This window comes from Gadus chalcogrammus, chromosome 4 (genome assembly GCF_026213295.1).
Source record: "Gadus chalcogrammus isolate NIFS_2021 chromosome 4, NIFS_Gcha_1.0, whole genome shotgun sequence".
NCBI lineage: Eukaryota > Metazoa > Chordata > Actinopteri > Gadiformes > Gadidae > Gadus > Gadus chalcogrammus.
In genome coordinates this window covers 24,633,904-24,651,609 of record NC_079415.1, presented here as the reverse complement: position 1 = coordinate 24,651,609, position 17,706 = coordinate 24,633,904, and the positions used below count along the sequence as shown (strand labels likewise).

The 17,706-nt window shown below is 45.7% G+C and overlaps 1 protein-coding gene across 1 annotated transcript in view; it reads left to right on the top strand.

Annotated features, from left to right (window-relative positions):
- spega (striated muscle enriched protein kinase a) overlaps positions 1-17,706 on the top strand; it is a 102,336-nt gene that overhangs the window by 49,481 nt on the left and 35,149 nt on the right. The window contains exons 20-29 of the mRNA XM_056588368.1: positions 3,294-3,351; positions 3,990-4,067; positions 4,482-4,654; positions 5,149-5,175; positions 7,050-7,202; positions 7,568-7,610; positions 7,954-8,019; positions 9,012-11,814; positions 12,444-12,611; positions 14,907-15,032. Coding sequence (XP_056444343.1) covers positions 3,294-3,351; positions 3,990-4,067; positions 4,482-4,654; positions 5,149-5,175; positions 7,050-7,202; positions 7,568-7,610; positions 7,954-8,019; positions 9,012-11,814; positions 12,444-12,611; positions 14,907-15,032 — 3,695 coding nt within the window. The remainder of the gene's footprint in view (positions 1-3,293; positions 3,352-3,989; positions 4,068-4,481; positions 4,655-5,148; positions 5,176-7,049; positions 7,203-7,567; positions 7,611-7,953; positions 8,020-9,011; positions 11,815-12,443; positions 12,612-14,906; positions 15,033-17,706) is intronic.

Sequence of the window (17,706 nt, the reverse complement as noted above, 5' to 3'; positions counted from 1 at the left end):
TCTGGGGTCAAAAGGTCAAAAGGAGACGGCACCACGCCGGGGTGGATCCAGATCTCGGGCAACAGCGCAGGGTTGCCAGGTCCTGCAAAAAAACTTGCCCCCCACATACCGTTCAAAATCCACCCAAAATGTCCTAGAAGCATCCCAAATAAAAAATGATACGTTTTGAAAGTAATAATATTTGAGGGAATATTTTTTTGTTGTTGTTTTAGCAGCGAAATGCACCGTGTGCGTGTGTGCTTGTGTGTGCTTGTGTGTGTGTGTCTGTGCGTGTGCGTGCGTGTGTGTGTGTGTGTGTATAACACGCTATTTTATGTTGAAATGCGACGTAATCCAGTGTTCACGAAAAGTACACTGTCAACGTATGCTTTTGGCGACTGGGTTGGCTCTCAGATATACGTGTTTCTAACAAGATGATATCATTAAAAGTTACATAAAGTAACAGTTTAATAACACAAACGCAGGAAGCACGTGAGCTGCTCGTTTAGCGAAAGCAACCTGACGTCGTTGAAACATGCGAGCGAGCCGATCAAATCCTAATAACTATAAAACTGAAGATCAGACACAATCACTGACTGAAGATTATGCAATTAAAAAGTATATTTCTCGCTAGAAATGTTATTAGAAACACGTTTAACGGTGAATCGGTCCTAAAATATTGCATTTCCCATTCAGATAATAAAGATTAATAAAGATCATACACATTCACTGACTGAAGATTATGTAAGGAAAATGTACATTTCTCGCTAGAAAAGTCATTAGAAACGCGTTTAATGGTGTATCTGTCCTAAAATATTGCATTTCCCATTCAGATAATAAAGATTAATAAAGATCATACACATTCACTGACTGAAGATTATGTAAGGAAAATGTACATTTCTCGCTAGAAATGTCATTAGAAACGCGTTTAATGGTGTATCTGTCCTAAAATATTGCATTTCCCATTCAGATAATAAAGATTAATATAAGCTACGCCGTGTTCCGGAGCCGCGGGGGATTCTGGGAATCGGGGTTCTCAGTTGACAAATGGGGCTTTTGTTAACTTGTTTTGTTGTTAGGATTAAGTGGGGTTAATGGGTTCGGGATGTTATGTGGTTGTGTGTTGTTCTATTAACATTGTTCGTGTGTTCATTATTGTCGACACCGTCACCGAGAGTGACGTGACCATCGTTCCGTGCAGCTGTTCCGTGTTGAAGTCTCGTTCAATAAAAACCAACTCTCGTTGTCGAGCGTTCAATAAAAACCAACTCTCGTTGTCGAGCGTTCCCCCCCCTCTACAAACGTGTCTCCCCCCCCCTCAACAAACGTGTCCCCCCCCCCCCCCCCCCTTCAACTAACGTGTCCCCCCCCCCCCCCCCTATTCATGGGTCTGATTCGCCGATTTCCCATGCTGATATCCCCGAAGATTCTCGGGCATCTTCGACAATTTGGCTATAGATTGTCTCATTATACGCTAAATAATATAATTATAGCCTTGTAGTGACCGTAACATAATTCACCTACAGTATTTCGTTATGTGTTGTTCTTTCAATTGTGTTGTTGTTTACTGCACGTCATTTACGTTCTTGGTGGTTCAGGGATCGCGGTCCCTAAGGATTACGTGCGTCTCATGACGTCACAGACCATGCTGGATTTGTTTACCTTCAGCACGCTTTGTTTTCCGGTTTTCTTTTTTACAAAATAAACGAGTCACACGGCTGTGTGCTCAACGTGCGAAGTTGTGTTCTTAACTTATTGCAATTTCCACAGCCTAATTATATATATAGGTTTTGGCATAAACATAACTAGGGTGCACTGTACTATCTGCGCACACCCTTTCTGAAGCCTCTCTCTCGCTCTCTCTCTCTCTCTCTCTCGCTCTCTCTCTCTCTCTGTCCCTCCCGCTCTCTCTTTCTCTCTCTCTCGTACCGTTTTGTGGAGCACGTTAATTGTCTTAGAACACTCCCATTCAGAATGCATTGGTTTACATTTCGTTTTGTGTAACACGCAAAAAGTCGGACTATCGTGCTCGGGAACACGCTTCAATAGATTAACGTTCGTGCGCAGGAGCACGCAATTGCGTGATACCGGGTTGTTCAATCTGTGTGTGTGCCACATTTGACCACAGCGGGGGCTTAACTCAAAATCCGTGGTGGTCTGACGGAATCACTTCAATTGTCTGTGATGTGGCCACGGAATTTGCTCCAATGCAAGTAAATTACACTGTTATTCCGTGGCTCACACGGATATCGGCGTGTTTCCGTGATGTGGCCACGGATTTCGAGTTAAGCGTCCGACCGTAGTCATTTCACGGATTCCTGTGAGACCATGTTGCAACCAAGATGTCCTCTTCCTCCCAAGAACGAAATACTCATTCACAAATATTTCTAAATCCTTCTTGTTAAACTAATCTGACTATTCTTAAGGGCTTTTGTGATGTCTGCACCATATGTCTTTAGGCTTGGTAAAACATAGAAACAATACACAAATGTTTCATAATCTCTGACTATTTAAGACTAATCCGACTATTCTTGCAGGTAAAATGTAGTCCAAAACCGAAAAATGTAATCACAACATCCAATCTAATAAAATCTGTTAACATCCAATCTGTTAAAAATATCTACATCAATCTCCCCTCAAGGCCCGACATCCTAACATCTGTCTGTAGCCTGTCTGTAACACAGTGATGAGGATTCACAGTTCACCCACCCACGTACTACCACACCCAGCTCACTGCTTCTGAAACAGGGACAGCTTCTGCCTCCCAGGAACAGCAGATAGAAGACGTCTGTTTGGTTATCCCTGACGTGTCCCACTGCCTCTGGGGGCGGCAGGGGAACCAACCAGAGCTCTGACTCATCCCAGATCTGTGGAATTAGAGGGGGAGAAAGAGAGGGAGGGAGAGAGAGAGAGACATCAAAAGGGAGGGAGAGGGGAGGGAGGAAGAGACATCAAAGGGGAGGGGGAAGGAGAGGGAGAGAGAAAGAAAGAGGGAGAGAGAGAGATAGATGGGGAGCGAGAGGAAGGGAGAGAGAAAGAGGGAGAGGGAGATGGATGGGGAGAGAGAGGGAGAGACTGAGAGGAGGGAGGGAGAGAGAGATAGATAGACGGGGAGAGAGAGAGAAGGAGAGAGGTGTGTGGGCGAATCCTCCTCCTCCTGTATATAATTCATAGCCTCAGGAGGGGAGAGAGGGGAAGGAGGGTAGGGATGGTGGGAGGGGGGGGGGGGTCGCCCACACCACAATGCCGAGTCGAGGCCTGAAATATTTCCCAAAATCTTTTTTTCCTAAACTGGTTTCTTTTGCCACAAAAAGATGTCATGAAGAACTCGTGGACAGGCTGGCCCGAAAGACCACGGTCACTGAGTCGGAGGTCAGTGTTGAGACGTTTGTGGGACCCCCCTGGTTACTCCCGGTTACCCCTGGGGTCCGCCATACTCATGGCAAACACGTCACCGGTAGAGGGATGTATCCCCCACCCTCACTGTGTAAGAGTGGGGGATACATTGAAAAGCACTCTTTATTAAAATCAATGAGCTATCATGATTTATAATTATTAGGATTAACAAACCAAAAGATACTGGGTTCATTCCCCAATGTCCGCACCCTCACCTGAATCCCACTAGAGCAAGATGCCCCCTGACCCACCACCTGCACCTTAATCACATGAATCCGAATTCACTGTGAAGAGCTTTACAATTACATTTAGGGCATTTAGCAGACGCTTTTTTCCAAAGCGACTTACAACAAGTACATATGTCGAACCAAGAAACAAGCATTAACAATCATTAGGTTAACCCATTCCCCATACATAACTAAGGCTAACAAAGGATAAGATGCGACACAAGTATGATAACTAAGTACGACATGCAATAAGTGCTTAAATTCAGTGCCAGGATGTACAACATACAATCAGTAGGAGGGGTGGAAGGGGGAGCGAGCTTTGAAGAAAAGTGTTTGCTACGATACATTTAGTTAATTTAAAATAATTGTGTTTTCGTTTCCCTGCAGATCCGTTCCAGTGTGTGGCAGATCCTGGAAGGCCTGGGCTATCTGCACCAGAAAGACATCGCTCACCTGGACGTGAAGGTGCACTCATTACCGCAGACTCATGGGCAGAAGACCTTATGTTACGCAACCGGTAGCAGCCCTTGAGCAAAGCTCCCCTAACGCCAAGTCCCTTTGGATAACAGCGTCTGCTCGATGACTAAATAGTTATAAAAAGTAAACTGTCAAACAGTATTCCTATGGAAGCTAATTATATTTTTATTCAGGGTCTCGGCTGAATACTAACACCGGAATATGCTTATTAGGTATATAAAATACAACCGATAAAATAAAGTAGCTACACTCGAGCTACATTAATACGTTCCAGAGACATAAACCGCATCACACTTCTGCACCATTTTTGACAGGAAAAATGTACTAATAAAATCAAATAAATAAAAAAACTAAACAAAACAAAACAATAACTTATTTCTGTATGTTCACTTTCTCCCACAGCCAGAGAACATTGTGATGGCCGCGCCGGGCAGCGAGCAGATCCGCATAGTGGACTTCGGCAGCGCGCTGAAAGTAGAGTCGCCCGGACAGCACTACTGCCGATACGGAACGCCTGAATACGTCGCCCCGGAGATCGTCAACCAAACCCCCGTCTCCACGGCAACAGACATCTGGTGAGCTGCCAACTGTGCACACCTGCTCGAGCGGTTGGCCCCGCCGCTTTAAGAACATAACTACCACAGACATATCAAACATGACCTTTAATGTGCTGTTAATCTGCTCTCTATAATGGTTTATCATGTCCCCCGTTTTGCCTCTCTTTCTCCGTCTCTCTACCCTTCCTCTCTCTCCCTCTCTAACCCCTCTTTGTCCATCCCCCTCTCTCTTTCTTTCTCACTCTGTCCATTTCTCTCCCTCTTCCTTGGTCTTTTTCTCACTCTCTCTTTCTCTATCCCTCTCTTTTTATCTATCCCTTTTTCTCTTCCTCTCTTCCTCTTCTTTCTCTCTCTCTCTCTCTCTCTCTCTCTCTCTTCCTCGCATTCTTGCTACCTCTCCATCTCCCTCTTTCTCTCGCTCTGGCTCTCCATTCCTCTCTCTATCTCCCTCTCTCTCTCTCTCTCTCTCTCTCTCTCTCTCTCTCTCTCTCTCTCTCTCTCTCTCTCTCTAGGCCCGTCGGTGTGATAACCTATCTCTGGTAAGTGGTTTTCATGTTTTATGTATGACCTATACAGAAATGTGTCTCAACATATTGTGTATCACCACCCACGTCTGTGATTATTTTGCTAAATATTCATTGCTCTTGTCTGTGTTGATTGTCACTTAAGATAAGATTCAATAAGTCTAAAGGTGCGAACACACCAAGCGCGTTACTCGCGTACGACGCGTATAAAATCGGCAATTTTTCCATAGGGAACCATTGGTTTACGCGCGTATGAGACGCGTACACGCGTTACATGCGTATAAGCAACATTTTACTCGCGTTAGGGGCGTATGAGGCGCGTATATATACGCGCGTATATATACGCGCGTATATATACGCGCGTATATATACGCGTGTACATATACGCGCGTACATATACGCGCGTACGCGAGGAGTTCAAAAAATTGAACTTTTTACGCTCATACGCGCTGCAATAGCCAATCAGCGTTGAGCTTGACCCGACGTCACTGGCAGAGAGTAGTGAGCTTGGACAGAAGCATACGGCCGACATCTTTCTTTATTCTGTGTGGAAATAGTAACATAGTTACGCCATTAAATGCTTTTATGAAAACATTTTTAGCGAGAAATGTGCATTTTACTTTCATAATGTTCGCTCGGTGAATGTGAAGGATGTTTGGTTTGATAGTTATGACGAAGAGGGAACGCTCCGTTCACTTGCATGGACAGAGTCTCTGGTTACTAAGCAACCTCAACGTCTTGGCGGACTATATATCTGCTGATCAACACTACGAATGCTGGAAACACACCAGACACACCATGTGAAGTTATTTAACCCGATTATTGTTATTTATATCCGAGATTATTTAATCTAATCCGATCTAAACTCTATCACCCAAACACGACGGCGTTTGGGTTTCCTACCTCGGACTCCAGCGCAGCCATGTCCATGGCAGCCACGGCCGGCAACTTTCTTTATTCTGAGTGGAAATAGTAACATAGTTACGCCATTAAATGCGTTTATGGAAACATTTCTAGCGAGAAATTTGCATTTTACTTTCATAATGGTCGCTCGGTGAATGTGAAGGATGTTTGGTTTGATAGTTATGACGAAGAGTGAACGCTCCGTTCACTTGCATGGACAGAGTCTCTGATTGCTAAGCAACCTCAACGTCTTGGCGGACTATTTCTCTGCTGATCAACACTACGAATGCTGGAAACACACCAGACACACCATGTGAAGTTATTTAACCCGATTATTGTTATTTATATCCGAGATTATTTAATCTAACCCGATCCAAGCTCTATCATCCACCCAAACACAGCGGCGTTTGGGTTTCCTTCCTCGGACTCCTAAATCCAGCGCAGCCACAGGCTGGGGGGGGGGGGGGGTTTGGGCGGTCTCATCTACGCGCGTATGCGTACGCGCGTATCTGACCATTTTTGACACAAAATGGTCAAGCAACATTTTAGCTGCGTTACGCGCGTACATGGTACGCGAGGTACGCGCTTGGTGTGTTCGCACCTTAAGGATATCTTAAAGAAATTAAGAAAATATGTGAATTTGGGCATCACAGCAGAAGGGCAGTGAGGAAGCAATAATAAGTAATGAGAATAAAATATCAATAAACATTTTAAATAAGAAGGAGAAGGCAAATCTAATATTAAAATATATATCCTCATAGAGGTATCAAGTGGTAGTAGTGGTACATTTTGGTGTTATTGACCGTTGAGGTAAAACCCATTAAGTGAAATCGGTTTTACCGGTAAAGTGTCCACCACATTCCTGAGAGACGTTCCTGACCAAGCCGTCCGCCAAACAAGGAAACCATCATGAGACTCAGGTCAGGTTTGACACGAGTCTCATGTTTGCCCCAAGCCTCACAGCCACCGTGTCGCGTGTGTTTCAGTCTGACGGGCGTGTCGCCGTTTGCCGGCGAGAACGACCGCGCCACGGCGCTCAACGTGCGCGGCTACAACGTGGCATTCGAGGAGGCCATGTTCTCCGGCCTCTGCAAGGAGGCCAAGGGATTTGTCATCAAGCTGCTGGTGGCGGACCGGCTGTACGTTCCTCTCCCCTCACGCTCCCGTTCGGGAGTGGTTGTGGTGGATTGTTTTTTAGACTAGAATAGATTCTATCCTTTAACGTGCTCTGCACATGCAGAGAGTCACCAAAGAGGAAGTGTAAATAAAAGAAGGAAGTAAGCGTACTGTCAGAAAGACAGCCCTCTGGACCCTAATTCCCCTGAAATTATAATGGTTACTTAAACAAATGTATCTGTTGTATTGTACACCTTAGAAAACACATAGCCTCCAGGGGTCTTGAGGAGAAATTGGTTAAAGATCTAAGAATTCGAATTACAACAATATATATAATTTCTAGATTATTTAGGTGTGGGAAATAAGATATATTCTTTCCCCCTTACAGGCGACCCACCGCAGTGGAGTGCCTGCGACATCCTTGGTTTAAGGTACATTATGAGTTTGGGACACAACAGCCAACAACTTTAGGGGAGCCGCCACACTCGGCTGCTATCTAATATAGAAGAGCACTGCTTCATACCTGTGGTGTGGAACAATCGGCGTCATGCCGCGATATTCAGTCTCAATTGCACCGATTTGGAAAAATGGTGTTCATCCGATGTTTTCACTGAAAAGGTGATGCAGTTCCGGATTTTTTCAAAACAGGCATATGTAGCGGTTTACTCTCTAATATTAGGAAAAAGCAGAGTGTGGTGGTTCCCCTCTAATCCCGCTTTTGGGAACATGCTGTAAATAACTTCTCATTTTTTCTTTCCATATTTTGCAACACAGTCCTCCAACAACAAAAACATCAACACAGCGATGCTGAAACAAGTCATCTCTCGAAGACGTTGGCAGGTAGGACAAACTGAACCAAAAAAACATCGCCATGTTCAATATATTGTATGACGGTCAAGCTATTGATGATCAAAAGCAAGCTTTGAGTACTTGCTAGCTAGCCTGGTCCTACCAGACTCTCTTGCCGTGTTCCGATATCCATACTTCCATGAATACACTTAAACCAAGTACACTATCCGCAATCACTAAGTGCGCTAATTTTCTGATGTCAGTGTTGTTCCAAATCGAATACTCTGTGTTGCAATAACCGGAAATTACGATCACGACTGCCGCCGCGGCTTCTCCCCCGCAATAAACATCCCGCTTTGAACTGTGAATTCTTTACGCCTAGCTGTTATAAAAAGCTATAAAAGCTACAAAATGACTATTAATGCAGGCTATGTGGAAAATGCACCGACTTTGGCTCAGCCTGGCTCCGCCCTCTTCTGCTACGTAGCTAAGATGGCTGCCGTTGAGTGCGAAAAGTTCGCGATTTGACCGTTTTGAGTACACCATCCGGGTCCTTTCAGTACACTTATTTTCGCCCCATCTGAATCGGAACGCCCTACGTACTCAAACTTAGGCTAGTAAGTACGGATAGTATGGATATTGGAACGCGGCATCATACTTCATTTCATCTGCACAAAGAGTCTGGCCTCTCTCCATTGACAAACGTTGAACTCACTTGAAGGCGGGTGTATGTTGGAGTTTAAAACTATTGGATCTGCCCAGTGCCACTCTGGATCTGCCATAACCAATCACTAACGTTTGTCTACAACTCAAACTAGCGCACAACCTCAACGTCATTGTTACATTGTTACGTCATTGTTAAGTCATTGCAGAAAACCCGCGAATATACCGCAAACCCAGACGTATTACTGAAGGGAAATGAAAATTGAGCGGCGTGTTTAAGTATGTAGGCGGGTGGAGCCAGGCTACTTGCTAGAATCAGTATCATCATAAAAAATCCATATTGTTTTACATTTACTCGCGCTTTTCCGTCTCCGATGCAGCGTTCTCTGATCAGCTACAAATCCAAGATGTCGATGCGGACCATCGCGGAGCTCCTGGACGACTCCTTCACGCACGTGTCCATCGCCGTCGGCCAGTTCCGTAAGGATGGCACGCTGCCGGCCTCCTCATCCTCCGACGACTCGGATGAAGATGTGGATGAGCTGCCCTTCATCCCCATGCCACTCTCTATGGTCTTCTCCGGCTCCAGGGTCTCCCTGAACGAAATCCCCGGCGACGAGGACGCCGCCGACGGATCGGGGTGGAGCAGCGTGGAGGGGGCCCAGTCGAGCGACCACCGGTGGCTGGCCGCCGGGAGGGTCGGGGGAGGAGCCAACAACAGCGGCACAGAGGACAAAGACCAAGAAGAAGAGGAGGATGTTTCTGCCGAGCATAAAGAGGGGAAACCGAGGCGAGCTCCCCTCCAAAAGGGCTCGAGTGTGGAGGCCCCCGATGACTCGCAGACCAGGGCGAGACGAGCGACCATGCGGAGGGGCAGCTCGGCCGACTCCGCCCTACTCCTCCAGATGGCCCCGGAAGTGGGGGGTGACGACGTAGAACCTCGAGATGCGGCCAGCCAGAAGAGCCTGAAGAAGGCCGTCTCCATGGAGCTTCCCAGCCGCAGCACGAGTCCCGGGGCGTCCAAGCTGAGCCAGGACGACTACGCCCTGAAGCTAGAGCTTATGAGGCAGCGGCTCCTGAGGGGGGGCGGCGGGGACAAGAAGATGAGCGGCCTGCGGGGGCCCCTGTTCGAGACGCTCGGCATGGACGATGGGGAAAGGAGGACCGGGTCCCTGGACCGGAACCCCAGGAGGTCACGGGCGGCGCCGCCGGTGCTCACGAGGGCGGTGTCCTCGGAGGCGGCCACGGAAGAGACGCCGAGGACCAGGGTGTTCAGGAAGAGCAGCTCCTTCACCCAGGGCGACTCCGAGCCCATTCCCCTGCACCGGAGGTACGGAGCCCCCCTGGAGATCCCGTCGGCGAAACAGGGCAGCATAGAGCCGAAGAAGCTTGTAGAAGCCACCTCGATGTCGGTGCTGGAGGAGCCAACGTGGCTCGACGCTTCACAGGCCTCGGCGTCAGAGGACACAAGGACCCCCGGGAGAGCGGACCAACAGGAACCGCAAACCAAAAACCTGGAAGGGAAGCCAATCGTAGGGGAAAAGACTACTAAAGCGGACGAACAGAGAGAGAGAGGGACCAAACACAGCACAGAGTCCGCCGAAGAGGAAGACCGGCCCATGAGTTTGCAATCGTCCAATAAGTCAATCTTGACAATGGGGCCAAGGATTGTCATTTGGAGAGGTGATGAAGAGGAAGAACCGAGAGGTTACCTGGAAATGAAGAAGGAAACGTCCAAGCATGAATCTCCTGCTGCTACAACTACACCCACTAAACCGACGTCTGCATATGCGAGTGTCATGCAGGCGTTCGTCGGCCCGTCGACGGAACCAGACCCCGACCAAGCCATAGTTTCCGGGGGTTCCACTGCTTCCTTAACCAAAGACGGCGAACTCGGCCCTTTGTTACCAGAACACCCCGCAGTGTTTGCCAAAGTGGCGACCGCCGACCTCACCACCCCTCAACAGCCTCTGCTCAGAACCGACATCAAAGACATAGACTCTGAAGAGGTGTTCCAGGCCAGGTTCAAGAAACGCGAGTCCTCGCTGACGCGCGGTCTACGCAAACTGACCCGGAACAAATCGGAGGAGAGATCCTCCGTGCCGGGCCTGCAGGCCGGCGAGGGGGAGGAGGTGTACCGTCCCGGGCCGAGGGGCGCCCCTCTGGAGATGGTGGCCAAGGGCTTGGAGGAGAGGTCCAAATCGGTTGCGGATCTGCGGGAAGTGGAGAAAGAGGGTCTGAGTCTCATCGGGAGGTTCTCCATGCGGGCCAAGCGCTCCTCGTCTGTCGATAAGAAAATGGAGAAACCGGTCGAGGTGCGAGAAGAGAAGGCGCCGGAGTCTTCGGCCAGTAAACAGAGGAAGGCCTGGGCTTTTGGCCGCAGTAAGTCTCTGGAAACGAAGGAGCTGGAGCACGCTGGAGCACCGCAGAGGTGCCTCAGTGAGAAAGAACCAAGCAAAGTAGAAGAGTCGTCCGTTTTGGCCATGCGGCGCAAGTTTGAGTCCAAGGTAGCGGGGATCTCGGCCAAAATCAGAGCCCAGTCAGAGGAGTGGAAGGAAAAAGAGGTCAAGAGGCGCCCCGATGGTGACGGTGTCCAGAAAGATCTAAAGACGGTCAGCGATTCCCCGGTCCTGGCGATAAAGAAGAAGTTTGAGAACAAAGAGTCTGTATTTGCCTCTAAGATCCGCAGTCAGTCAGAAGAGAGGAGTGGGGGGACAGAGACGCAGTTGGAGGGGAAGAGAACCCCTCTTGTCACACGCCATCGCCATACCCAGTCCGAGAGCCGGGGTCTCAAGGAGATGGGCATCCCTGAGAACCAGCTGGCCCAGCAGACGGGCACGGCCGCCGCATCCAAAGAGTCCTTTGAGTCCGCTTCCAGCATTAACTCCGAGAAGAAACCCTGCCGCACTCCGGAGGGTGACCGGCGGTCTCGCTGGGACCGCTGGGGTTTGACCAGGGGCAAAAAGGACAAATCGCCGTCACAACCGGAGCTTTCAGAGCCTTCTTCCATCCCCAAAGACGACAACGCCTTGACCGCCAAACAGAGGCAGAGTCGCACCTCCTCAGACTTTCCCCCAGTGTTTCACATCAAGCTGAAAGACCACGTCTTATTGGAGGGGGATCCTGTCACTCTCAGCTGCCTTCCAGCTGGCTGCCCGCCTCCCAAAATCACATGGATGAAGGGTAGGGTAAAATGATATTCTAGGTAACAAGTAAATGGCAGTACATGGGGCACATTGACTTATTTATCTCCTAAATCAGTGATTCCCAACCTTTTTTGTTCCAAGGACAGGCATTTACATAAAAAAGATTTGGAGGACTGGTAGTCAATTTGAATGCCTTAATTTTATGATCCATAATTTTGGATGATAATTAATAATAATTTTGCACACCTTTCAAGATGGTTTATGTGTCATATTCACAACAATTAAAGCCCCAGTAATGAAGGCTCCCTTCAACAATGAAATAAAATATTCATTATTTATTTAATTTATTAAAGAATCACAAGAAAAGTCACCTGACATTTAAACAAACACAAAAGTAGTGCCAAGACACATGCATTTACAGTGCTTAATTTATAGTGGTTTAGTTTAATATTGATAGATTTTATGTCTATTTGTTGGAGGAAATAACATGACTCATATAGTCTAAGTTATCATATATTTTTTTTATTTTCTGGAAATATTTCAAGGCCCTGTACTCATGGGTCTGGCATATGGGAATTGCTGTCCTAAATGAGACTTTTTCCCACAGGAATAGTGAGTGGTACCTGTATAGCCCCTGAAGTTCTGTGTTCCCCCCCACCTTTACAGATAGGAAAGCAGTGGAGGTGGATAACAGGATCAGCCTGATCTCTCATCCAGACGGCAGGCAGCTGCTTGTGATCATGAAGACCAACCAGAAAGATGCCGGACTTTACGAATGTGTGGCTACAAACACCTTGGCCGCCATCACCAGCTCCTGCACGCTTTGTCTCGCTTGTAAGTCAACTCTGGAGCCATTAGGATGGAAGCTGTACGATTATGCACAGAACAAGATTTAGTAAATTCCAACAGAGCCTTTTTCATTCCGCTCCTCATATTTCAATTAAGTGGAAAGAAAACAGTTCCATTGAACGAACCAGAACAAATTAGGCTCCACTGAGCACACTGACCTTATTGACAAACGGCAGTTTGTCTTTCATGGTGATATTTGTCTTGCTGATGTGACACAATAATGCAAATGTGCGACAATTGAATTTCAATTAAGAGCGGGGAAACTAATTAATATTGATGCAGCAGTAAAAAAATTAGAAAGTTCTTGCATGGTTGCTTAGCTTAATGGCTTGTTTCTCTATCTGCCTTTCGCTTCATACATCACGACCCACGAGTTACTGTTACGGCGTTGGATATGAGATAGAGGCTGAATCCTCTATCAGAGTCTGTCCATCAGAGCAGTTCTTGCTCCTTATCTACTCCACCAATGTGTATTGTCACCGGCTTTTCGAGTAATAAGACTGCCAAACAATGGTGCTCCTATGCTCACAATGGTGGATTTTCCAGAGAAATGCTGAAGGCAGTGTCGTGGCAATTTCTCTATCAGATATTGCGTCTAAGACAGATGAGATATTTAGATGCAAAAAGCACACAATACTTGCAGGCAATTGCTGGTCTGTATCTAATATATATTTGTAATAAAAGTACGAACAAAGATACATCACAACATGCATCAACAAACAACATAACAGGCATACAATATAATAATCGGAGGCCTCAGATGCTCTTTAGAAAGATTTTTCAGACTAGAGCACTAGTAAGTCTAGTGCTCTAGTCTCAACCGAGCGCTACGGTGTCAGAGTCCCTAAGATGAAAATCTATTGCTACGAAGGCCAAAGTTTTTTGGAAGCAGAAGGGCAGGGCAGAGCAGAGCACACGACACCAACCAACAGCAGAAGAACCAAAAGACCGACTGGGATTTCTCTGCAGATTTCCCTGTTTTACTCTCCTGATAACAAAAGATCCTTTGATAAACGTTCCAGAGTTTCCCTTATTTTGCCCGAGGGGCAACACAAGAAGCTTGAAGTTGTGTTCATACATCATGGGGTCTAAAGGGACACATGTTCTTTGTATTCCTCCAATGTTTCTCCACAAGGAGACATGTTTAAGCATTCAATTTACTACATAAAAGGGTATATAATGTAACCAGTTGGCTCTATGGTCAGACATTTTAAGGCACATAATTTTAACACATAAGAAAATCTAAAGTAAGCAATTTACTTTCACACAAGCAGTTATAAAGAAACCAATTTTCTTTATCCTAAAATATATGTAAGCATTAAAGAAGTTATAAGGTAATCAATTTACCTTATCATAAAATATACGTAAGCATTAAAGAAGTTATAAGGTAATCAATTTACCTTATCATAAAATATACGTAAGCATTAAAGAGTTATAAGGTAATCAATTTACCTTATCATAAAATATACGTAAGCATTAAAGAATTTATAAGGTAATCAATTACCTTATCTTAGGATATATTTGATACACAATAAGTTATAAAGCAATCAATTTACTTTATCATAAGAGATACACAAGAAGTTATAAAGAAACCAATTTCTTTATCATAAGAGATACACAAGAAGTTATAAAGAAACCAATTTTCTTTATCATAAGATATGAGAGACACAATATATATGGTGACCTTGTTGAAAGCATGGTGTCACAGCATGATTCCGGAGTGATTCTGGAACGGCTAGGTGCATCAATATAGTGAGTCCTATCGGGACACACGTCAGTACGCTCGGGAGAAGTCCACCGATTGTTCAGAGTTGTGAGTTCTAATTCACTTGGGTTGGGTTCTGGAGGGGGTGTGTCCCAGAATAAACCAAAAGCCTTTGTTTACCAGATGGTAATCTTTACAATTGAAGCTCCCCTGGATGCCATTCAAGGGGGTGGCGGCCGTGCCATGTAACCCTTTTGCTTCCTCGACGCTAGCCAGGGGGTCGAGGAACAGGCCCACACATCAAAGGAGGAACAGGCAGGCAATAAAATGCATCACACGACCCTCGAAGGTTCACACTTCAGATGACCCACAAGGAGTGTAGAAGGCAGGCAATATATGCATCACACAAAATAGTAACAAAACTTAAGTTCATAGATAGACCAAAAACGTAACAACATGTCGATTTTCCATCACAGCAGTTTCTCAGATTCTTCAACTCACTACATTTACTTCTACTTGGCTGACCTTTAATCTTCTCCCCTCCCCCCTGGTAACCACGGTTACCCCTTGTCCAGGTGTACCTAAGCGACCAGGAACCCCTGAGGTCCCGCAGGTGTACAACAACACAGCCCTGGTGCTCTGGAAGCCAGCCACTGATGGCAAGTCCCCCTGCAGCTACATGCTGGAGAGACTGACTGAGGGTGAGCGCTCCGGCTATAGTTATACACACCGCTATATCATAGAACGCTAACCACTATAGCGTGTTATATAAAACGATGTAGCGTATAAGGCTAATTCATGTTGTGAATGATGTGGCACATGATGCTAACTGATGTAGCACATGAGGCCAACCAATGTTGTGAATGATGTGGCACCTGTGAGGTATACTACGAACCTCGCTGAACATACCCAGGCTTTCTTGGGCGATCAGTTAAATGGTACTACGAAGCTCACTTAGGATTCAATTAGTCAAGCCAGGTTTTCCGCTTTAGGTTCAATGCGCGTTCACGTGAAAGGGGTGTTTATTGCTTCATTTTACTCACCTTTACAACCTGGATAGATCAAGCAGTCTATATAAAGGCGTATAAATGAAAAGATTCTGCATATTGTCTATAAAATAACTATGCCAAATGCAGAATTGTTCGCCATTAATCCCAATGGAATGATGATGATTTCAAAATGCATAAGCAATGTCCAACCTGCCTTATTCTATAATTTAGGGAATTCACTTTAAATGCACCCTATGTGAGAAATGTATTGCATATGTTTACAACTGCCGAGAGGTAGCGGCGGTGGCGTAGTGGATTGGTATAAGACCCGAACGCCTGTGACCAGGGTTCAAATCTCGCCGGTCTATCATCATGCCTATTATCCCCATAGATGTGGTGCCAGCACGGCGTTGAAAATATGGGTTCAAGTTCGAAATGAGCACAAAAAAATAATTCCATAATCTTTATTGAATAAGTATTCCATATGCATGAGAATAGGGACTTTTTAAGCTTCACATAAATGTGTGTCCCGTGCACGAATTCAAGACTCACGTGCTACCTCCACTCTACCACTCTCACAGAGACACAATGCGCAACAGCAAGCATTGTCTATATAAGGTCCAACAAGGACGATCAAATAGCGAATACCCTCTGATGAGAACCTGTATCTCTCATGAAGAATATTCTAAGGCAATGCCAAGGGATCGGTCCCGAAAGAGCCTCTGTCGGAGAGACCCCTGTACGATAGGCTCCGAGGTCCACGGGAACACTCTGTAATGGTGACGCCATTGTCAAAGGAGGGGCTAGGAAGCTGCGCATGCTGATCTAACCCGATAGATTTTGCTGAAAACCTTCTCCCGACCAGGGGCCTCTGCGAATTCTCTTTTTTGCATAGGAATTCTGGTTCACACCCTGGTCGCATCGCGTTTGGACTACTATAAACTCTTTCCTCTTTGGTTTACCTGCTAAGTCCATGCATAAATTACAACTGGTACAAAACTCTGCAGCCTGTATCATTACTAAAACCCCCTCCATCAGTCACATAACACCTGTCCTACAGCAACTCCATTGGCTCCCCATCAGATATCACATCATTTACAAGATCCTGCTTCTCACTTTCAAGGCCATCAACAATCTTGCCCCTCAGTATCTTACCGAGCTCCTCCATATCAAGACACCCACCCGTTCTCTCAGATCGTCTTCCTCCATCCAGCTCACCCTCCCACCTGCTCGCCTGGTTACCATGGGATCAAGAGCATTCAGTCGCTCAGCACCCCACCTCTGGAACTCTCTGCCTCATGACATCCAACACTCCAGCTCCATTATCACCTTCAAATCTCACCTGAAAACGTATCTATTCAGCCAAGTCAGTTGCATTCTTGGGACTAGAATGACCACACTGTTTTCTCTTGTACACTGTTTTATTATGTTGTTGTTGTTGGTTTTTTGTTTGCTCTTATGAATGTTTGAATTTTGTTAGGTGACCTTGAGTGTCAAGAAAGGCGCCCATAAATAAAATGCATTATTATTATTATTAATAATAATGCATTTATTAAGTATTAAGTTTAGTTTTTTTCACATGTGAATTGGAATTCAAGTGGCATAAAATATTCCCATTGGCCAAGTCTGACCTAAGTGATTCTCACCTTTTGCGGTAACGTGATTGAAATTAATACGACAAGAACGCATGGATCGAAGAGTGCTTGTTGTAGTCAATCTTCGGAAAATTGTAGTTTCACTCTAGAGACGCTAGAGGTCGGCAATACCCGCCGTCGCGCAATGACGTCGGTTGGGAAAAGTGGAGTTGAATTCATTTTGAACAGTGCTGTCTTTTCACTGCGGTCAAGTCAACCGTCATTCGTTCATCAGCGGTTAAGCCAGCCGTCACAAAAAATCTGTGTGCGCCTTTGCTCTAAACAGCCTTTGTGTGGTATCCCGCAACGTTTTCAAAACCCTTCACCTACGTTTGTGTGGTATAATCGTGTCTATAGGCACGTTCGTGGTCCTGGTGATAACGAGACGGCTTTTATCCAGTAAAAAAAAGTCTGAACTAAACAGAACGCCTTTATTTCCTTGTAGCCTATCACCTACTATCCTTTTTCTTTTATTTATGAGAAGCACATTGTATTGCCACTGTATGGAAGGCTACACTTACCCTTGTCTAGTGCTGTTTTACAAGTACATAACGTTTAAAACTCGCAGTCGATGCCAACAGACGGTTGCAACGTCAATCAATAGTAAAATATGTATATGTGTATATATATATATATATATATATATATATATATATATATATATATATAATATATATATATATATATATATATATATATATATATATATATATATGTATTAATAGTATATATTGAGTAAAACGTTGATCTTC